At 42.2% G+C, this 24,449-nt stretch overlaps 2 protein-coding genes across 7 annotated transcripts in view; one reads left to right on the top strand and one right to left on the bottom strand.

Moving 5' to 3' along the window:
* The window catches only part of LOC139756246 (tetratricopeptide repeat protein 5-like), a 99,795-nt gene extending 94,024 nt beyond the window's left edge, over window positions 1-5,771 (bottom strand). For 2 of the 6 annotated variants that reach the window (XM_071675435.1, XM_071675428.1), the window contains exons 1-2: window positions 5,080-5,769; window positions 2,295-2,539 (exon numbers count right to left, since the gene is read on the bottom strand). In XM_071675435.1, the coding sequence (XP_071531536.1) occupies window positions 2,295-2,318 (24 nt within the window). In that variant the 5' untranslated portion in view covers window positions 2,319-2,539; window positions 5,080-5,769. The other 4 variants (XM_071675433.1, XM_071675431.1, XM_071675429.1 and 1 more) reach the window with 4 other exon arrangements.
* A 1,236-nt stretch (window positions 5,772-7,007) lies between these two features.
* On the top strand, window positions 7,008-7,529 carry LOC139756228 (group XIIB secretory phospholipase A2-like protein). Its single transcript, XM_071675385.1, has one exon. The coding sequence runs from the start codon at window positions 7,008-7,010 to the stop codon at window positions 7,527-7,529; it is 522 nt and encodes a 173-aa protein (XP_071531486.1).
* Window positions 7,530-24,449: the final 16,920 nt, after the last annotated feature.

Raw genomic sequence — 24,449 nt, forward strand, 5'->3', positions numbered from 1 at the left:
ATATATAAATATATAAGAGAGGATGGGTTTTGCCTGAGTCCAGAGAGAGAAGCACTTTTTGAGCAGTCCGAAAAGAGATTACAGGGTGAGGCATAGGATTAGTAAGAGGAGTATCAAAGAATGAAAGAATGTTAGAGTCATCCAAAGTGGAGTTAGAGGAAAAACGGGAACCAAAGGGAGTTGCTTTGTCTATGGGAGAGACAGATATATTATTGTCAGAACAGAAAAGTAAAGGAAAGGCAAAGTGACATAAGTTGTTAGAGGTGCCCTTAGCTAAAGCCCAGAAAGACCTATCAGTGGATGACAAGGAAAGGTCATTGCACTTCCTTTGAATAAAGGAACACTATGACTGATGGATGATGTGCTTGCAATGATTATGGGCAGTGGTAAAAGCTGAATGGGAGTCAGAGGATGGAGAGTTTTTCCAAGTCTGATATGCCTGATCCCTTGCCTGAAAGGCCTTGAAACAGGAACAGTTGACCAATGGATTGGAAGAAGAAGTCATCTATAAGAGGGGATAAATGCTTCCATTCCTGCAAGAATGACCTCTGCTACATGTTTGGCAGAGACAGAAACATCACCACACAGGAGACAGTAATTCACCCAGGGAAAGTCAGAAAAGAAGTCACATAAGTTATTCCAGTCAGCTTTATTCAGGTGCCAGGATTTTCGCTTTGAAGGGGCTGTTGGATGGGGAGGTGCCATTAAAATAGATGCATTTATGAGGGTGTGATCAGATAAATCAATTAGGGGCAAGACTGTGTAGTTACAGCGGGACGGAACAGAGGTGAAAAACAGATCCAGAATATTAGGATAATGGTCACAGCAGTCAGGAATGTGGGTAAGGAGGGATATAATTTGCTGTAAATCATTAAGAAGAGAGCATATGAGGGCTTTATTACCTCTAACATCCATATGGGAGGAATTCAACCATTCCCTTTGGTGAACATTGAAATTCCCAGGGTAGATCTCTGTGGGTGAGAGGATGCCACTGTCTCATGGTAGTTTAGATGGTTGAAAAAAGATATAAAATTTGTAGAATTAGGAGAGCAACAGGCAAAACAGAGGAAAAGTATATTAATTGGGAGAGAGACTTGGAGCCATATAACATCAAAGTTTGGGGAATCAAGGTCCCTGAACACAGTTTCCCCACATTAGCAAGGTAGTGTCAGGAACACACAAAGACAGGCCAAATCTGCTCATTCTTTCTCTAGCTATCATGTGTAATGCACCAAAACCACAGCTTCCTATCAACAACCAGGCACCAAAGACCTTTCCATTGTTTACCCTAGATGCCTCACATATCCTGGTTCAGTCCACTGACAGCACATCGACCCTGTATGCTACATCATTCCAATTCACTCTAATCCATGCACACCTTTTATCCTCCTGCATGTTCAGGCTCTGAACACCAACAAATCATTTTCACTCCATCCTTCTATCTCCAGTTTGGTTTCCCCATTCTCTTTGTTTCCTCCACTTCTGACACATATATCCCCTTTGTCAGCCTTTCCTCTCTCATTTTCTCGATATGTCCAAACCATCTCAGGACACCCTCTTCAGCTCTATCAACCACATCTCGCTCTTTCCCTTTCAATACTTACTTGATCAAAACACCTTCAATACTTACTTGATCAAAACACCTCACACACATTTCCAACACATCTACCCTCCTCTGCATAATTTTACCTATAGCCCACGCCTCACATGGGAATAACTGGGATTACTGGTAAGAATAAGTTAATGAAAGAAAAATTCCAAGTTTACCTAAATTAGTGCTTAAAGATCATAATGTCAGTTATGTATAAAAATTACAATAATTCTCATTATTACCTGACAGCAGATCATGGGATTAAATTTACATATTGTTTATCATCTCTTTAATAAAATATATGTATATATCATTTGGGACACAAAAAAAATTGCAGATATCTGAAGAGGTCTGAAATATATGACTTAAACTGTTCTTTAACTCATATTTCCTCTAATTCTAATTCTTTAAACTGAACTTTTAACATATTTCCACTAATTATTTAAAGTGAACTTTTAACTCATAATTCCTCTAATTCCTTGTAAAATTTACAGTACTTCTCATGGCATCTGCTATGCTCAAGACTAAATGCATTTTCAGTAAAAAAAAAAAAAAAAAGCAAGTTTACCAACTGGATGGAAAGAAAAGGAATGCATTACTTAGTACCTGAGGCAGACATGCTACCATCTTGCTAGTTCATTTATCAAAAGTATCTTACTGTTACATTAAAAATGCTTAAAATAAAATGGTGAGTACTACTCACCTTGATTTGTTCAATTGCTGCCATAATGAAATACTGTTTAGTGTTATCTGTCCTGAGAAATCTTGCCAAGTTGTTAGGATGATTTACTATTACAAAGTAGCAGCTTCAATCTTATTTTCTTCTTTAATGAAAGGCCTTGCGCTTTTCCTTAATGAGTTACTTGAAGGAATTATTCTGGAAGATACTACTATATTGATTTCTCCAAGAACCTGATGTTAAATGCCTCATCCTTTTAAACAGGTAGTCTGGGGAAGAAGATTCGAGACATTAAGGCTAGTATTTTACTGGACTGAAGAAATATTACCTTGATTACATTTTTTTCAGATATGTCAGGGTAAAGTTTGATTGCATGTTCTCTGAATGTCATGGTAAAGTAAAATCTGGCAGGTATTCTTTTATGAAATAATGATCAAAAATGCATTCAATAAAGTACCACATCAAAAATTACTGACAAAAGTTCAGTCACATGGTGTAGATGGGGTTGAAATTTGGTTAAGAAATTGCCTGACTTGTTGTTAACTGGACTACTGATTAATGGTCATCTCTAAATGATTAGATATAATGATACTGATAACAGGCTGCATTGCAAGATATCTAAATTGACAAATGATCCTAAATTGGAGAGTAAATCTACAACAGACAGTGAATGTCAGCATTTAAAACTAATACAGATAAACTAACGGACTTGGCTAACAGGTGGCTAATTAATTCTAATACTGATCAGTGCCAAATTTTACATACTGGTAGTATAAATGAAGGGGAAAGCTACAGTATGAATTTTGTTTAGCTTTTAAAGGTAAATGAGAAAAAGAACTAAGGTATAATTACCTCTGGTGTCCATTGCCCAATGAGCAATGTACAAAAACAGTAAAAAGGACAAAGAATATTCATGGATTCATTGGCAGGATTTTCAAATTTAACTCTTGGGAAATCATCCTCACTGTGTTATTAATATACACCAAATCTGTTATCAGTGTACACCTGGTGTAGCTATATGCCATCAACACACACCATACACGTTATCATCATACCCCAGGTGTAGCTGTAGGTTATCAATATTCACCCTAAGATATCATCGTAAATTTAGTGTAGGTGTGTGTTATCAATACACACCACACCTGTTATCATTAAACATCTGGTGCAGCTGTATGTTATCAATATACTCCATGCCTGTTATCATCATACACCATGTGACTATATGTCATCAATATATTCCTTACTTGTTATCATACATCTGGTGTAGGTGTGTGTTATCCATGTACTTGGTAGATGTTATCATAACACACCTAGTGTTATCCAGAGTGAGGTACACCAGAGTGAGGTACACCATAGTGAGGTACACCAGAGTGAGGTACACCATAGTGAGGTACACCATAGTGAGGTACACCAGAGTGAGGTACACCAGAGTGAGGTACACCATAGTGAGGTACACCAGAGTGAGGTACACCATAGTGAGGTACACCATAGTGAGGTACACCAGAGTGAGGTACACCATAGTGAGGTACACCATAGTGAGGTACACCATAGTGAGGTACACCAGAGTAAGGTACACCATAGTGAGGTACACCAGAGTGAGGTACACCATAGTGAGGTACACCATAGTGAGGTACACCAGAGTGAGGTACACCATAGTGAGGTACACCATAGTGAGGTACACCAGAGTGAGGTACACCATAGTGAGGTACACCATACTGAGGTACACCAGAGTAAGGTACACCATAGTGAGGTACACCAGAGTGAGGTACACCATAGTGAGGTACACCATAGTGAGGTACACCAGAGGTACACCATAGTGAGGTACACCATAGTGAGGTACACCAGAGTGAGGTACACCATAGTGAGGTACACCATAGTGAGGTACACCATAGTGAGGTACACCAGAGTGAGGTACACCATAGTGAGGTACACCAGAGTGAGGTACACCATAGTGAGGTACACCAGAGTGAGGTACACCAGAGTGAGGTACACCAGAGTGAGGTACACCAGAGGTACACCATAGTGAGGTACACCATAGTGAGGTACACCAGAGTGAGGTACACCAGAGTGAGGTACACCATAGTGAGGTACACCATAGTGAGGTACACCATAGTGAGGTACACCAGAGTGAGGTACACCATAGTGAGGTACACCATACTGAGGTACACCAGAGTAAGGTACACCATAGTGAGGTACACCAGAGTGAGGTACACCATAGTGAGGTACACCATAGTGAGGTACACCAGAGTGAGGTACACCAGAGGTACACCATAGTGAGGTACACCAGAGTGAGGTACACCATAGTGAGGTACACCAGAGTGAGGTACACCATAGTGAGGTACACCATAGTGAGGTACACCAGAGTGAGGTACACCATAGTGAGGTACACCATAGTGAGGTACACCAGAGTGAGGTACACCAGAGGTACACCATAGTGAGGTACACCAGAGTGAGGTACACCATAGTGAGGTACACCAGAGTGAGGTACACCAGAGGTGTGTGTGTGTGTGACGCCATAATGTTAACACATCTTACACCCCCACACCAACCTTAACACTGACACACACACACACACCTGAACATCATGCACAATAATAATGTTGTTCCTCTCACCAAGTGATGCTGAACATGAAGCGAGACAACGACTCACATTAAGCTAACCATAACCCAGGTGAGTCAGTCATGTATAATGGTTCAACATGGAGTGGTGATGATGGACGTACGTACCTGATGCTTCACTAACATAACAAGAACCAGCCAAATATCAAGTGTCACTCACCTTCAACAAGCAGTTATGTGCACAACTTACGTTAGGGTTAGTCGTTATCTGGAGTTTGGTGTGTAGGAGGTTGGTGGTGAGCAGGATATATTGTCAACTTCAACATGAGTTTGTCTTCACGAATCTGAAGGTGGAATTTGACGTGAAGATTGACCTGAATTTAATGGTTCTAACTTTGTCCTGTGTGGCACCGTTCCTGTAAAGTGATTGTCCTTTGGAAATCCGGTTGCAATTACTGCAATTGATTATTATATTAAGGGGGAAGTTAAGGAAAAATTGTGTGAGGTTTGGCATGAGTTTAATATTTATGTTAGGTTTTGGGTTTGCGTGACTTGAAAATTTATGGTACAGTGAGTATTTTAGTCTTGTTTGTTTATCTATATAGCACCTTATTTGAAGTAGTGGAAAATGCGTCTATTGGTTAGGGTTGACCATTAGCCAAGATTGCTGCGTTCTAGCATTAATCCCGTGAGGCGAGCCACCTGCCTGCAGCTGGTGCTCCTCGTCTGTATGTTTGGTTGGTGCTGCCACCACCACTGTACAACTGTTGTCCAATTTACTACTGAACTTAATGTCTCCTGCCAACAGGACACACCACCTGCTACTGTGTCCAGCTTAGTCTCCTGCCAACAGGACACACCACCTGCTACTGTGTCCAGCTTAGTCTCCTGCCAACAGGAAACACCAGCTGCTACTGTGTCCAGCTTAGTCTCCTGCCAACAGGACACACCAGCTGCTACTGTGTCCAGCTTAGTCTCCTGCCAACAGGACACACCAGCTGCTACTGTGTCCAGCTTAGTCTCCTGCCAACAGGACACACCAGCTGCTACTGTGTCCAGCTTAGTCTCCTGCCAACAGGACACACCAGCTGCTACTGTGTCCAGCTTAGTCTCCTGCCAACAGGACACACCAGCTGCTACTGTGTCCAGCTTAGTCTCCTGCCAACAGGACACACCAGCTGCTACTGTGTCCAGCTTAGTCTCCTGCCAACAGGACACACCAGCTGCTACTGTGTCCAGCTTAGTCTCCTGCCAACAGGACACACCAGCTGCTACTGTGTCCAGCTTAGTCTCCTGCCAACAGGACACACCAGCTGCTACTGTGTCCAGCTTAGTCTCCTGCCAACAGGACACACCAGCTGCTACTGTGTCCAGCTTAGTCTCCTGCCAACAGGACACACCAGCTGCTACTGTGTCCAGCTTAATCTCCTGCCAACAGGACACACCACCTGCTACTGTGTCCAGCTTAGTCTCCTGCCAACAGGACACACCAGCTGCTACTGTGTCCAGCTTAGTCTGCCAACAGGACACACCAGCTGCTACTGTGTCCAGCTTAGTCTCCTGCCAACAGGACACACCAGCTGCTACTGTGTCCAGCTGAGTCTCCTGCCAACAGGACACACCAGCTGCTACTGTGTCCAGCTTAGTCTGCCAACAGGACACACCAGCTGCTACTGTGTCCAGCTTAGTCTCCTGCCAACAGGACACACCAGCTGCTACTGTGTCCAGCTTAATCTCCTGCCAACAGGACACACCACCTGCTACTGTGTCCAGCTTAGTCTCCTGCCAACAGGACACACCAGCTGCTACTGTGTCCAGCTTAGTCTGCCAACAGGACACACCACCTGCTACTGTGTCCAGCTTAATCTCCTGCCAACAGGACACACCAGCTGCTACTGTGTCCAGCTGAGTCTCCTGCCAACAGGACACCACCTGCTATTGTCTCCATCCTTATTGCCTGCCAACTAAACCAAACCAAACAAAAATATTTAGTTCATAACTTTTGTTTTGAGGGCAATTGTTACATATCTCAGTAAACTGAGGCTAGTGTTGCAGGCAGGTAAGTCTTGTTGTTGAAGACAGCAAAACAAAATGTGGTTAACTCAAGTAATGTTGATCATGTATGTGACATCCCATTTTGCATGGGGAGAAAATTACTTTGAGTCATTGTACAGAAATATGATGGAAGCACAGGGAGCACTGAAGGAAGTGCTTGATACTGTGAAGACAGGTATGAAAACTCTTTCAGATTCTGTAAAATCTGTGGAAAACTTCATAGATTCAGCAGTGGAAGAAGATTGTGTTTATGAATGCATTGGGCCTGGTGAAAAGATTGCTCTCCCTAATCCTGAACACATTGCTAAGGCAAATGGATGTGGCTCTTTTGGGGTAATTTTTGGAGAGGAAGATCTGTCACGGCCAGAGATGGTGCACTGCTGTAATGACCACGATATCTGTTACGACACATGTGGAACTAAGAAAGAAAACTGTGACCAAAGATTTAAAAGGTGCTTGTATAGTACATGTGAAGTTAATAGAAAAGAAATGAGTAATTTAGCATATAAGAAATGTAGAGGTGGAGCCAAATTGCTTTACATAGCAACAATAACTGTAGGCTGTGCATCATTTAAAGAAGCTCAGGATAATGCCTGTGTTTGTGTTGATGTAAGAGATGTTCCTCACAAGAAGGATGAACTTTAGTTCTTCACAAAGAAAATTTGATATTTCTCAACATCTGTCTACAAGTCTCAAAGAATCAAGATAAAAGATTACTGCAGCTCTGCATCACTATTAGCTTTGGATATGTACTAATTATGTTCTACAATGCTGTTGAATTAAGACATATTCTGGAAAGATGTTCTGGAGTACAATAACTATAAATGAAGTAAGTAGTGTTTATTTAATATAGTAACATACAGAGCACGAATTCAAGAATTACCATTTCATTGAATAATGACAGTATTAGTAGAAATTACATATAAGAGGGAAATTGTGGAACTACCATTCATACTTACCATGGCATTACAGTATAATGATAATAAAATCCCATTTTCTACATTTGATACCCAGTTCTATATAATTTTTTTTCATCTAAAAATTCATATTTGCAAAATCATATTTTTTTTTTCTTGTGAAGCTTTCCTCTGTCTAAATGAATTATATAATATCACAATTTCATGTAGTGTTTTACATAAATCTAAATCTAATCTTTTCAGTGCAAGTAAAAAAATATTCCTTTTTCCCAAATCATATTTTTTACCAAAAACTAATTTTCTAACTTTTTTTTCTGAATTTAACATATATCAGTAAATACATTCTGAAGGGTTTCCTTCTGCACCTACCAAGAAACTGTGTTTAAAGAATATACACTGTTGTATATCCGGCAACTGCAATATTCTACAATTTCTTGTGAACCTTAAATTATCATATTTGACCACTGAAAGCCGGCAAGGCAGCAGGTTTGGATGGTATTGCAGTGGAATTTATTAAAAAAGGGGGTGACTGTATTGTTGACTGGTTGGTAAGGTTATTTAATGTATGTATGACTCATGGTGAGGTGCTTGAGGATTGGCGGAATGCGTGCATAGTGCCATTGTACAAAGGCAAAGGGGATAAGAGTGAGTGCTCAAATTACAGAGGTATAAGTTTGTTGAGTATTCCTGGTAAATTATATGGGAGGGTATTGATTGAGAGGGTGAAGGCATGTACAGAGCATCAGATTGGGGAAGAGCTGTGTGGTTTCAGAAGTGGTAGAGGATGTGTGGATCAGGTGTTTGCTTTGAAGAATGTATGTGAGAAATACTTAGAAAAGCAAATGGATTTGTATGTAGCATTTATGGATCTGGAGAAGGCATATGATAGAGTTGATAGAGATGCTCTGTGGAAGGTATTAAGAATATATGGTGTGGGAGGAAAGTTGTTAGAAGCAGTGAAAAGTTTTTATCGAGGATGTAAGGCATGTGTACGTGTAGGAAGAGAGGAAAGTGATTGGTTCTCAGTGAATGTAGGTTTGCGGCAGGGGTGTGTGATGTCTCCATGGTTGTTTAATTTGTTTATGGATGGGGTTGTTAGGGAGGTAAATGCAAGAGTTTTGGAAAGAGGGGCAAGTATGAAGTCTGTTGGGGATGAGAGAGCTTGGGAAGTGAGTCAGTTATTGTTCGCTGATGATACAGCGCTGGTGGCTGATTCATGTGAGAAACTGCAGAAGCTGGTGACTGAGTTTGGTAAAGTGTGTGGAAGAAGAAAGTTAAGAGTAAATGTGAATAAGAGCAAGGTTATTAGGTACAGTAGGGTTGAGGGTCAAGTAAATTGGGAGGTGAGTTTGAATGGAGAAAAACTGGAGGAAGTGAAGTGTTTTAGATATCTGGGAGTGGATCTGGCAGCGGATGGAACCATGGAAGCGGAAGTGGATCATAGGGTGGGGGAGGGGGCGAAAATTCTGGGGGCCTTGAAGAATGTGTGGAAGTCGAGAACATTATCTCGGAAAGCAAAAATGGGTATGTTTGAAGGAATAGTGGTTCCAACAATGTTGTATGGTTGTGAGGCGTGGGCTATGGATAGAGTTGTGCTTAGGAGGGTGGATGTGCTGGAAATGAGATGTTTGAGGACAATGTGTGGTGTGAGGTGGTTTGATCGAGTGAGTAACGTAAGGGTAAGAGAGATGTGTGGAAATAAAAAGAGCGTGGTTGAGAGAGCAGAAGAGGGTGTTTTGAAGTGGTTTGGGCACATGGAGAGAATGAGTGAGGAAAGATTGACCAAGAGGATATATGTGTCGGAGGTGGAGGGAACGAGGAGAAGAGGGAGACCAAATTGGAGGTGGAAAGATGGAGTGAAAAAGATTTTGTGTGATCGGGGCCTGAACATGCAGGAGGGTGAAAGGAGGGCAAGGAATAGAGTGAATTGGAGCGATGTGGTATACCGGGGTTGACGTGCTGTCAGTGGATTGAATCAAGGCATGTGAAGCGTCTGGGGTAAACCATGGAAAGCTGTGTAGGTATGTATATTTGCGTGTGTGGACGTATGTATATACATGTGTATGGGGGGGGGTTGGGCCATTTCTTTCGTCTGTTTCCTTGCGCTACCTCGCAAACGCGGGAGACAGCGACAAAGTATAATAAAAAAATATATATCACTTTAATTAAAGATAAAAAATTTTGTGCTAGTGAAACATTGCCTAAACAGAAAACAGTGTCAGTGGTCAATATATTTTATATTTATTATACTTTGTCGCTGTCTCCCGCGTTTGCGAGGTAGCGCAAGGAAACAGACGAAAGAAATGGCCCAACCCCCCCCCATACACATGTATATACATACGTCCACACACGCAAATATACATACCTACACAGCTTTCCATGGTTTACAACAGACGCTTCACATGCCTTGCTTCAATCCACTGACAGCACGTCAACCCCAGTATACCACATCGCTCCAATTCACTCTATTCCTTGCCCTCCTTTCACCCTCCTGCATGTTCAGGCCCCGATCACACAAAATCTTTTTCACTCCATCTTTCCACCTCCAATTTGGTCTCCCTCTTCTCCTTGTTCCCTCCCTCTCCGACACATATATCCTTTTGGTCAATCTTTCCTCACTCATCCTCTCCATGTGCCCAAACCACTTCAAAACACCCTCTTCTGCTCTCTCAACCACGCTCTTTTTATTTCCACACATCTCTCTTACCCTTACGTTACTCACTCGACCAAACCACCTCACACCACACATTGTCCTCAAACATCTCATTTCCAGCACATCCATCCTCCTGCGCACAACTCTATCCATAGCCCACGCCTCGCAATCATACAACATTGTTGGAACCACTATTCCTTCAAACATACCCATTTTTGCTTTCCGAGATAATGTTCTCGACTTCCACACATTCTTCAAGGCCCCCAGGATTTTCGCCCCCTCCCCCACCCTATGATCCACTTCCGCTTCCATGGTTCCATCCGCTGCCAGATCCACCCCCAGATATCTAAAACACTTCACTTCCTCCAGTTTTTCTCCATTCAAACTCACCTCCCAATTGACTTGACCCTCAACCCTACTGTACCTAATAACCTTGCTCTTATTCACATTTGCTCTTAACTTTCTTCTTCCACACACTTTTCCAAACTCAGTCACCAGCTTCTGTAGTTTCTCACATGAATCAGCCACCAGCGCTGTATCATCAGCGAACAACAACTGACTCACTTCCCAAGCTCTCTCATCCCCAACAGACTTCATACTTGCCCCTCTTTCCAAAACTCTTGCATTTACCTCCCTAACAACCCCATCCATAAACAAATTAAACAACCATGGAGACATCACACACCCCTGCCGCAGACCTACATTCACTGAGAACCAATCACTTTCCTCTCTTCCTACACGTACACATGCCTTACATCCTCGATAAAAACTTTTCACTGCTTCTAACAACTTTCCTCCCACACCATATATTCTTAATACCTTCCACAGAGCATCTCTATCAACTCTATCATATGCCTTCTCCAGATCCATAAATGCTACATACAAATCCATTTGCTTTTCTAAGTATTTCTCACATACATTCTTCAAAGCAAACACCTGATCCACACATCCTCTACCACTTCTGAAACCACACAGCTCTTCCCCAGTCTGATGCTCTGTACATGCCTTCACCCTCTCAATCAATACCCTCCCATATAATTTACCAGGAATACTCAACAAACTTATACCTCTGTAATTTGAGCACTCACTCTTATCCCCTTTGCCTTTGTACAATGGCACTATGCACGCATTCCGCCAATCCTCAGGCACCTCACCATGAGTCATACATACATTAGATAACCTTACCAACCAATTAAAGTGATAATTTATCAATAATGCAGTTATGGGGCATTTTTATTGCTAAACACACTGCACTGCCTTTCACTTGCAAACCTCCCCAGAATACAGTTAGACAGCCATACCTTCTCAACCTCTTGGCCCATAATCTTTCATTATCCACCTAAGATGGCTGTTAATTGTTTATGTTTGTAGTTTATCACAGCTCAAAAGTCCTCATTTATAAGACCTTCTTGAATCAAAGGAATTAAGAGTATGCATGACAAAAGTTGCAGTATGATAGTTCTCTGATCCATTAGACTCATGTTGGACAGAGTTCGTATGATTTAATGTATACAGTTGTACAATACCTACATAATCTCTACCTGAAATCCTTACCAAGCAGCTGAAATGATGGTAAAAATATACCATCATTAGATTCATCTTCTACTAGGTTTCACGTGTCATTTTCTGTGTCAGGTAATTCCTGGAACAGACAAAGAGAAGCCACTTCTACTCACATCCGTTCTCTAGCTGTTATATGTAATGCACCAAAACCACAGCTCCCTATCCACAACCTGGCCCCACAGACCTTTCCATAGTTTACCCCAGACCCTTTACATGCCCTGGTTCAGTGTACTTCACTCTTATCATATGCCCACCTTTCACTCTCCTGCATTGTCAGTCCTTGATCATTCAAAATCTTTATCTCTCCATTCTTCTATCTCCAGTTTGGTCTCCCCATTCTTCTCATTCCCTCCTCCTCTGACACATATACCCTCTTTGTCAGCTTCCCTCAGTCATTCTCTCCATATGTCATCGCCATTTTAACACACCATCTTCATCTCTTTTAATCACACTCTTTTTATTACTACACCTCTCTCTTACCCTTTCATTACTTACTTGATCAAACCTCCTCCTCATAATGCTCACCCTCCACGAAAGCTCAGATTGGGGTGTCTGAGTGTGTATGGATGTAACCAAGATGAGAAGAAAGGAAGATAGATAGTATGTCTGAGGAAAGAAACCTGGATGTTCTGGCTCTTAGTGACACGAAGCTCAAGGGTAAAGGGAAAGAACGGTTTGGAAAAGTCTTTGGAGTAAAGTCAGGGGTTGGCGAGAGGACAAGAGCTGAGGAAGGAGTAGCACTACTCCTGACGCAGGAGTTGTGGGAGTGTGTGATAGAGGGTAAGAAAGTAAATTCTAGATTGAGAGAGAGGATGGAGAGAGATGGGTGATTATTGGTGCATATGTACCTAGTTATGAGAAGAAAGATCGTGAGAGGCAATTGTTTTGGGAGCAACTGAGTGAGTGTGTTAGCAGCTTTGATGCACAAGACTGGGTATTAGTGATGGGTGATTTAGATGCGAAGGTGAGTAATGTAGCAGTAGTGGGTATAATTGGTGTACATGGGGTATTTGGTGTTGTGAATGGAAATGGTAAAGAGATTGTGGATTGATGTGCTGGAAAAAGACTGGTGATTGGGAATACCTGGTTTAAAAAGAGAGATATACATATGTATACATATGTGAGTAGGAGAGATGGTCAGAGGGCATTATTGGATTATGTGTTAATTGTTAGGCATGTAAAAGAGAGACTTTTGGATGTTAATGTGCTGAGAGGGGCAGCTGGAAATATGTCTGATCACTTTTTCACACCATCCTTCTACCTCCAATTTGATCTCCCATTTCTCCTTGTTCCCTCCACCTGTGACACATATATATCCTCTTTGTCAGCCTTTCCTCTCATTCTCTCCATATGTCCATACCATTTCAACACACCCTCTTCTGCTCTCTCAACCACACTCTTTTTATTAAGGCACATCTCTCTTACCCTTTCATTACTTAATCAAACCATCTCACACCACATGTTGTCCTCAAACATTTCATCTCCAAAACATCCATATAATATTGTTGGAACTACTATTCCTTCAAACATACCCATTTTTGCTCTCTGAAATAATGTTCTCTCCTTCCACATGTTCATTGCTCCCAGAACCTTCTCCCCTCCCCCACCCTGTGACACACATCTGCTTCCATGGTTCCATCCACTGCTAAGTTTATTCCACAATATCTAAAACACATAACTTGCTCCAATTTTTCTTCATTCAAACTTGATTCGAACTTGCATCCCAGTTAACTTGTCCCTTAACCTAATAATCTTGCTCTTATTCACATTTACTCTCTACTTTTTCCTTTCACACACTCTTGCAAACTCGAAGTCACCAACTTCTGCAGTTTCTAATTTGCATCAGCAACCAGTGCTGTATCATTACCAAATGACTACTGACTCACTTCCCAGGCCCTCTCGTCCCCAACAGACTACATACTTGCCCCTCTTTCTAGAACTCTTCCATATAACTCCCTAACTACATCATCCATAATCACATTAAACAACCATGGGGACATCACACACTCCCACCAACCTTCACTGGGAACCAGTCACTCTCCTCTCTTCCAGCTCGTACACATGCCTTACATCCTTGGTAAAAACTTTTTACTGCTTCTAGCTGCTTACCTCCCATGCCACATACTCTTAGGACCTTCCAAAAAGCATCCCCATCAACCCTATCATATGCCTTCTCCAGATCCATAAATGCTACATATAAATCCATCTGTATATATATATATATATATATTTTTTTTTTTTTTCCAAAAGAAGGAACAGAGAAGGGGGCCAGGTGAGAATATTCCCTCAAAGGCCTAGTCCTCTATTCTTAACGCTACCTCGCTATCGCGGGAAATGGTGAATAGTATGAAAAAAAAGAAAAAAAAAAAAATATATATATATATATATATATATATATATATATATATATATATATATATATATATATATGTATATCTATATGTGTACGTGTAGGAAGAGAGGAAAGTGATTGGTTCTCAGTGAATGTAGGTTTGCGGCAGGGGTGTGTGATGTTGCCATGGTTGTTTAATTTGTTTATGGATGGGGTTGTTAGGGAGGTGAATGCAAGAGTTTTGGAAAGAGGGGCAAGTATGAAGTCTGTTGGGGATAAGAGAGCTTGGGAAGTGAGTCAGTTGTTGTTCGCTGATGATACAGCGCTGGTGGCTGATTCATGTGAGAAACTGCAGAAGCTGGTGACTGAGTTTGGTAATGTGTGTGAAAGAAGAAAGTTAAGAGTAAATGTGAATAAGAGCAAGGTAATTAGGTACAGTAGGGTTGAGGGTCAAGTCAATTGGGAGGTAAGTTTGAATGGAGAAAAACTGGAGGAAGTGAAGTGTTTTAGATATCTGGGAGTGGATCTGTCAGCGGATGGAACCATGGAAGCGGAAGTGGATCATAGGGTGGGGGAGGGGGCGAAAATTTTGGGAGCCTTGAAAAATGTGTGGAAGTCGAGAACATTATCTCGGAAAGCAAAAATGGGTATGTTTGAAGGAATAGTGGTTCCAACAATGTTGTATGGTTGCGAGGCGTGGGCTATGGATAGAGTTGTGCGCAGGAGGATGGATGTGCTGGAAATGAGATGTTTGAGGACAATGTGTGGTGTGAGGTGGTTTGATCGAGTAAGTAACGTAAGGGTAAGAGAGATGTGTGGAAATAAAAAGAGCGTGGTTGAGAGAGCAGAAGAGGGTGTTTTGAAATGGTTTGGGCACATGGAGAGAATGAGTGAGGAAAGATTGACCAAGAGGATATATGTGTCGGAGGTGGAGGGAACGAGGAGAAGAGGGAGACCAAATTGGAGGTGGAAAGATGGAGTGAAAAAGATTTTGTGTGATCGGGGCCTGAACATGCAGGAGGGTGTAAGGAGGGCAAGGAATAGAGTGAATTGGAGCGATGTGGTATACAGGGGTTGACGTGCTGTCAGTGGAGTGAATCAAGGCATGTGAGGCGTCTGGGGTGGACCATGGAAAGCTGTGTAGGTATGTATACACGTGTGTGGACATGTGTATGTACATGTGTATGGGGGGGGGGGGTTGGGCCATTTCTTTCGTCTGTTTCCTTGCGCTACCTCGCAGACGCGGGAGACAGCGACAAAGTATAAAAAAAAAAAAAAAAAAAAAAAAATATATATATATATATTATCCCTGGGGATAGGGGATTAAGAATACTTCCCACGTATTCCCTGCGTGTCGTAGAAGGCGACTAAAAGGGGAGGGAGCGGGGGGCTGGAAATCCTCCCCTCTCGTTTTGTTTTTAATTTTCCAAAAGAAGGAACAGAGGGGGCCAGGTGAGGATATTCCAAAAAAGGCCCAATCCTCTGTTCCTAACGCTACCTCGCTAACGCGGGAAATGGCGAATAGTTTGAAAGAAAAAGAAATATATATATATATATATATATATATATATATATATATATATATATATATATATATATATATATATATATATTTTTTTTTTTTTTTTTTTTTTTTGCTTTGTCGCTGTCTCCCGCGTTTGCGAGGTAGCGCAAGGAAACAGACGAAAGAAATGGCCCAACCCACCCCCATACACATGTATATACATACGTCCACACACGCAAATATACATACCTACACAGCTTTCCATGGTTTACCCCAGACGCTTCACATGCCTTGATTCAATCCACTGACAGCACGTCAACCCCGGTATACCACATCGCTCCTATTCACTCTATTCCTTGCCCTCCTTTCACCCTCCTGCATGTTCAGGCCCCGATCACACAAAATCTTTTTCACTCCATCTTTCCACCTCCAATTTGGTCTCCCTCTTCTCCTCGTTCCCTCCACCTCCGACACATATATCCTCTTGGTCAATCTTTCCTCACTCATTCTTTCCATGTGGCCAAACCATTTCAAAACACCCTCTTCTGCTCTCTCAACCACGCTCTTTTTATTTCCACACATCTCTCTTACCCTTACGTTACTTACTCGATCAAACCACCTCACACCACACATTGTCCTCAAACATCTCATTTCCAGCACATCCATCCTCCTGCGCACAACTCTATCCATAGTCCACTCCTCGCAACCATACAACATTGTTGGAACCACTATTCCTTCAAACATACCCATTTTTGCTTTCCGAGATAATGTTCTCGACTTCCACACATTCTTCAAGGCTCCCAGAATTTTCGCCCCCTCCCCCACCCTATGATCCACTTCCGCTTCCATGTTTCCATCCGCTGCCAGATCCACTCCCAGATATCTAAAACACTTCACTTCCTCCAGTTTTTCTCCATTCAAACTCAACTCCCAATTGACTTGACCCTCAACCCTACTGTACCTAATAACCTTGCTCTTATTCACATTTACTCTTAACTTTCTTCTTTCACACACTTTACCAAACTCAGTCACCAGCTTCTGCAGTTTCTCACATGAATCAGCCACCAGCGCTGTTTTATCAGCGAACAACAACTGACTCACTTCCCAAGCTCTCTCATCCCCAACAGACTTCATCCTTGCCCCTCTTTCCAAAACTCTTGCATTCACCTCCCTAACAACCCCATCCATAAACAAATTAAACAACCATGGAGACATCACACACCCCTGCCGCAAACCTACATTCACTGAGAACCAATCACTTTCCTCTCTTCCTACACGTACACATGCCTTACATCCTCGATAAAAACTTTTCACTGCTTGTAACAACTTGCCTCCCACACCATATATTCTTAATACCTTCCACAGAGCATCTCTATCAACTCTATCATATGCCTTCTCCAGATCCATAAATGCTACATACAAATCCATTTGCTTTTCTAAGTATTTCTCACATACATTCTTCAAAGCAAACACCTGATCCACACATCCTCTACCACTTCTGAAACCACACTGCTCTTCCCCAATCTGATGCTCTGTACAAGCCTTCATCCTCTCAATCAATACCCTCCCATATAATTTGCCAGGAATACTCAACAAATTTATATCTCTGTAATTTGAGCACTCACTCTTATCCCCTTTGCCTTTGTACAATGGCACTATGCACGCATTCCGCCAATCCTCAGGCACCTCACCGTGAATCATACATACATTAAATAACCTTACCAACCAGTCAACAATACAGTCACCCCCTTTTTTAATAAATTCCACTGCAATACCATCCAAACCTGCTGCCTTGCTGGCTTTCATCTTCCGCAAAGCTTTTACTACCTCTTCTCTGTTTACCAAATCATTTTCCCTAACCCTCGCACTTTGCACACCACCTCGACCAAAACACCCTATATCTGCCACTCTATCATCAAACACATTCAACAAACCTTCAAAATACTCACTCCATCTCCTTCTCACATCACCACTACTTGTTATCACCTTCCCATTTGCGCCCTTCACTGAAGTTCCCATTTGCTCCCTTGTCTTACGCACTTTATTTACCTCCTTCGAGAACATCTTTTTATTCTCCCTAAAATTTAATGATACTCTCTCACCCCAACTCTCATTTGCCCTTTTTTTCACCTCTTGCACCTTTCTCTTGACCTCCTGTCTCTTTCTTTTATACGTCTCCCACTCAATTTCATTTTTTCCCTGCAAAAATCGTCCAAATGCCTCTCTCTTCTCTTTCACTAATACTCTTACTTCTTCATCCCACCACTCACTACCCTTTCTAATCAACCCACCTCCCACTCTTCTCATGCTACAAGCATCTTTTGAGCAATCCATCACTGATATATATATATATATATATATATATATATATATATATATATATATATATATATATATATTTTTTTTTTTTTTTTGCTTTGTCGCTGTCTCCCGCGTTTGCGAGGTAGCGCAAGGAAACAGACAAAAGAAATGGCCCAACCCACCCCCATACACATGTATATACATACGTCCACACACGCAAATATACATACCTACACAGCTTTCCATGGTTTACCCCAGACGCTTCACATGCCTTGATTCAATCCACTGACAGCACGTTAACCCCGGTATACCACATCGCTCCAATTCACTCTATTCCTTGCCCTCCTTTCACCCTCCTGCATGTTCAGGCCCCTATCACACAAAATCTTTTTCACTCCATCTTTCCACCTCCAATTTGGTCTCCCTCTTCTCCTTGTTCCCTCCACCTCCGACACATATATCCTCTTGGTCAATCTTTCCTCACTCATTCTCTCCATGTGCCCAAACCATTTCAAAACACCCTCTTCTGCTCTCTCAACCATGCTCTTTTTATTTCCACACATCTCTCTTACCCTTACGTTACTTACTCGATCAAACCACCTCACACCACACATTGTCCTCAAACATCTCATTTCCAGCACATCCATCCTCCTGCGCACAACTCTATCCATAGCCCACGCCTCGCAACCATACAACATTGTTGGAACCACTATTCCTTCAAACATACCCATTTTTGCTTTCCGAGATAATGTTCTCGACTTCCACACATTCTTCAAGGCTCCCAGAATTTTCGCCCCCTCCCCCACCCTATGATCCACTTCCGCTTCCATGGTTCCATCCACTGCCAGATCCACTCCCAGATATCTAAAACACTTCACTTCCTCCAGTTTTTCTCCATTCAAACTCACCTCCCAATTGACTTGACCCTCAACCCTACTGTACCTAATAACCTTGCTCTTATTCACATTTACTCTTAACTTTCTTCTTTCACACACTTTACCAAACTCAGTCACCAGCTTCTGCAGTTTCTCACATAAATCAGCCACCAGCGCTGTATCATCAGCGAACAGCAACTGACTCACTTCCCAAGCTCTCTCATCCCCAACAGACTTCATACTTGCCCCTCTTTCCAAAACTCATGCATTTACCTCCCTAACAACCCCATCCATAAACAAATTAAACAACCATGGAGACATCACACACCCCTGCCGCAAACCTACATTCACTGAGAACCAATCACTTTCCTCTCTTCCTACACATACACATGCCTTACATCCTCGATAAAAACTTTTCACTGCTTCCAACAACTTGCCTCCCACACCATATATTCTTAATACCTTCCACAGAGCATCTCTATCAACTCTATCATATGCCTTCTCCAGATCCATAAATGCTCCATACAAATCCATTTGCTTTTCTAAGTATTTCTCACATACATTCTTCAAAGCAAACACCTGATCCACACATCCTCTACCACTTCTGAAACCACACTGCTCTTCCCCAATCTGATGCTCTGTACATGCCTTCACCCTCTCAATCAATACCCTCCCATATAATTTACCAGGAATACTCAACAAACTTATACCTCTGTAATTTGAGCACTCACTCTTATCCCCTTTGCCTTCTACAATGGCACTATGCACGCATTCCGCCAATCCTCAGGCACCTCACCATGAGTCATACATACATTAAATAACCTCACCAACCAGTCAACAATACAGTCACCCCCTTTTTTAATAAATTCCACTGCAATACCATCCAAACCCGCTGCCTTGCCGGCTTTCATCTTCCGCAAAGCTTTTACTACCTCTTCTCTGTTTACCAAATCATTTTCCCTAACCCTCTCACTTTGCACACCACCTCGACCAAAACACCCTATATCTGCCACTCTATCATCAAACACATTCAACAAACCTTCAAAATACTCACTCCATCTTCTCACACCACCACTACTTGTTATCACCTCCCCATTTGTGCCCTTCACTGAAGTTCCCATTTGCTCCCTTGTCTTACGCACTTTATTTACCTCCTTCCAGAACATCTTTTTATTCTCCCTAAAATTTAATGATACTCTCTCACCCCAACTCTCATTTGCCCTTTTTTTCACCTCTTGCACCTTTCTCTTGACCTCCTGTCTCTTTCTTTTATACGTCTCCCACTCAATTGCATTTTTTCCCTGCAAAAATCGTCCAAATGCCTCTCTCTTCTCTTTCACTAATACTCTTACTTCTTCATCCCACCACTCACTACCCTTTCTAATCAACCCACCTCCCACTCTTCTCATGCCACAAGCATCTTTTGCGCAATCCATCACTGATTCCCTAAATACATCCCATTCCTCCTCCACTCCCCTTACTTCCATTGTTCTCACCTTTTTCCATTCTGTACTCAGTCTCTCTTGGTACTTCCTCACACATGTCTCCTTCCCAAGCTCACTTACTCTCACCACCCTCTTCACCCCAACATTCACTCTTCTTTTCTGAAAACCCATACAAATCTTCACCTTAGCCTCCACAAGATAATGATCAGACATCCCTCCAGTTGCACCTCTCAGCACATTAACATCCAAAAGTCTCTCTTTCGCGCGCCTGTCAATTAACACGTAATCCAATAACACTCTCTGGCCATCTCTCCTACTTACATAAGTATACTTATGTATATCTCGCTTTTTAAACCAGGTATTCCCAATCATCAGTCCTTTTTCAGCACATAAATCTACAAGCTCTTCACCATTTCCATTTACAACACTGAACACCCCATGTATACCAATTATTCCCTCAACTGCCACATTACTCACCTTTGCATTCAAATCACCCATCACTATAACCCGGTCTCGTGCATCAAAACCACTAACACACTCATTCAGCTGCTCCCAAAACACTTGCCTCTCATGATCTTTCTTCTCATGCCCAGGTGCATATGCACCAATAATCACCCATCTCTCTCCATCAACTTTCAGTTTTACCCATATTGATCGAGAATTTACTTTCTTACATTCTATCACATACTCCCACAACTCCTGTTTCAGGAGTACTGCTACTCCTTCCCTTGCTCTTGTCCTCTCACTAACCCCTGACTTTACTCCCAAGACATTCCCAAACCACTCTTCCCCTTTACCCTTGAGCTTCGTTTCACTCAGAGCCAAAACATCCAGGTTCCTTTCCTCAAACAAACTACCTATCTCTCCTTTTTTCACATCTTGGTTACATCCACACACATTTAGGCACCCCAATCTGAGCCTTCGAGGAGGATGAGCACTCCCCGCGTGACTCCTTCTTCTGTTTCCCATTTTTAGAAAGTTAAAAAAAATGCAAGGAGGGGAGAATTTCTGGCCTCCCGCTCCCGTCCCCTCTAGTCGCTTTCTACGACACGCGAGGAATGCGTGGGAAGTATTCTTTCACCCCTATCCCCAGGGATAATATACATATATATATACACATACGCACACATGCACACACACACACGCACATATACACACACACACACATACATATGTATACATATGAAAATGTAAGAAACAATTTAGAAAACTGAAACTTCTAGCTTGAAATGAAATGAAAAAATGAATGTCACATAATGGTTCAACCTCTGGCTATGGAAAAAGGAAATGTTTAATTTATTTATACAAACGTCAATAGTAGTTCTCATCAATTTACCACTGTATCAATAAGCTTCAAATGTCTAAGCTACATTTTTTCCAATTTCACTATTTTCTTGTCAAAGCACCATGTATGAAAACTATCACTCCAGTAACACAACTATAAACATTTACTTCCCCTTTAAAAAAGTTCTGGGGAAGTCTGTCTCGATACACTGCGGGACACTCTACCACCTGGCGAGGTTTGTGTTGCAATGGTTCTTGATTCACAAACGTAGTAGCATCACTGGTGGGCCTAGGTAGTTCCGTTGGCGAAGAGGAGCTCATGAAACATGTCGGAAAGCATGCTACTGCAGGCAGGAGTGAAGGCTGATGCAAACTGGTATCGCTCTTTCCTGCCCCAGGACTCAATTCTATGGGGCTCCTGCAGCACTCAAGGAGCTAGTCACGTCCACTGGCCTGGGCCATAGGTCAAGAAGCATGGCGATGCTGTATGTCAGTCTTTCTGGGATGAGTGTAGGGCAGTTGAGGGTAGTGTAATGCCTCCACTGTGGAAGTTGCTTCTTCAGTACATAGGATCCTGCGACCTTTTTTGGTAACTCACATTTCAGCATATTCAAATAAGCAGTGTAGTGGTTTCCTCTACTGGTGATGGACGGTATATGAGGGACATATCTGAAAAGTTCTGCCGAAAATGCTCATGATTTCAGTCCCTCAACTTCGCCAAATTGATACAGATGTACAGGTGTTACCGGACTTCCCCTGCATAATGTTGCGTCACCATGGAAGTCACTTAGGCGAGGCCCTCTACAGCAGTCAGGATATATATATATATATATATATATATATATATATATATATATATATATATATACACACATATATATGGTTGTGAGGCGTGGGCTATAGACAGAGTTGTGTGGAGGAGGGTGGATGTGCTGGAAATGAGATGTTTGAGGACAATATGTGGTGTGAGGTGGTTTGATTAAGTAGTAATAGGGTAAGAGAGATGTGTGGTAATAAAGAGTGTGGTTGAGAGAGCAGAAGAGGGTGTTTTGAAATGGTTTGGTCACATGGAGAGAATGAGTGAGGAAAGATTGACAAAGAGGATATGTGTGTCAGAGGTGGAGGGAACGAGAAGTGGGAGACCAAATTGGAGGTGGAAAGATGGAGTGAAAAAGATTTTGAGCGATTGGAGCCTGAGCATGCAGGAGGGTGAAAGGCATGCAAGGAATAGTGAATTAGAATGATGTGGTATAACGGGGTCAAAGTGCTGTCAATGGATTGAACTTGGGCATGTGAAGCGTTTGGGGTAAACCATAGAAAGTTTTGTGGGGCCTGGATGTGGAAAGGGAGCTGTGGTTTCGGTGCATAATACATGAGAGATAGAGACCGAGTGTGAACGAATGTTGTCTTTGTTGTCTTTTCCTAGCGCTACCTCGGTGGAGGGGGGGGGGGGGGGGTTATTTCACATGTGACGGGGTGGCGACGCAAATGGACGCAGGCATCAAGGATGAACATGTACATGTGTATATATGTATATGTCTGTGTATGTATATACATATATACATTGAGATGTATAGGTATGTATATGCGTGTGTGGACGTTTATGTATATACATGTGCATGTGGGTGGGTTGGGCCATTCTTTCGTCTGTTTCCTTGGGCTTCCTTGCTGACGCGGGAGAGGGCGATTAAGTTAATATATGTATATATATATATATATATATATATATATATATATATATATATATATATATTTTTCTTTCTTTTATACTATTCGCCATTTCCCGCGTTAGCGAGGTAGCATTAAGAACAGAGGACTGGGCCTTTGAGGGAATACCCTCACCTGGCCCAATTCTCTGTTCCTTCTTTTGGAAAAAAAAAAAAAAAAAAAAAAAAAAAAAAAACGAGAGGGAAGGATTTCCAGCCCCCCGCTCCCTCCCCTTTTAGTCGCCTTCTACGACACGCAGGGAATACGTGGGAAGTATTCTTAATCCCCTATCCCCAGGGATAATATATATATATATATATATATATGGCATATGATAGAGTTGATAGAGATGCTCTGTGGAAGGTATTAAGAATATATGGTGTGGGAGGCAAGTTGTTACAAGCAGTGAAAAGTTTTTATCGAGGATGTAAGGCATGTGTACGTGTAGGAAGAGAGGAAAGTGATTGGTTCTCAGTGAATGTAGGTTTGCGGCAGGGGTGTGTGATGTCTCCATGGTTGTTTAATTTGTTTATGGATGGGGTTGTTAGGGAGGTGAATGCAAGAGTTTTGGGAAGAGGGGCAAGTATGAAGTCTGTTGTGGATGAGAGAGCTTGGGAAGTGAGTCAGTTGTTGTTCGCTGATGATACAGCGCTGGTGGCTGATTCATGTGAGAAACTGCAGAAGGTGGTGACTGAGTTTGGTAAAGTGTGTGAAAGAAGAAAGTTAAGAGTAAATGTGAATAAGAGCAAGGTTATTAGGTACAGTAGGGTTGAGGGTCAAGTCAATTGGGAGGTAAGTTTGAATGGAGAAAAACTGGAAGTAAAGTGTTTTAGATATCTGGGAGTGGATCTGGCAGCGGATGGAACCATGGAAGCGGAAGTGGATCATAGGGTGGGGGAGGGGGCGAAAATTCTGGGAGCCTTGAAGAATGTGTGGAAGTCGAGAACATAATCTCGGAAAGCAAAAATGGGTATGTTTGAAGGA

The sequence above is a fragment of the Panulirus ornatus genome, chromosome 21 (assembly GCF_036320965.1).
Source record: "Panulirus ornatus isolate Po-2019 chromosome 21, ASM3632096v1, whole genome shotgun sequence".
NCBI classification, from domain to species: domain Eukaryota; kingdom Metazoa; phylum Arthropoda; class Malacostraca; order Decapoda; family Palinuridae; genus Panulirus; species Panulirus ornatus.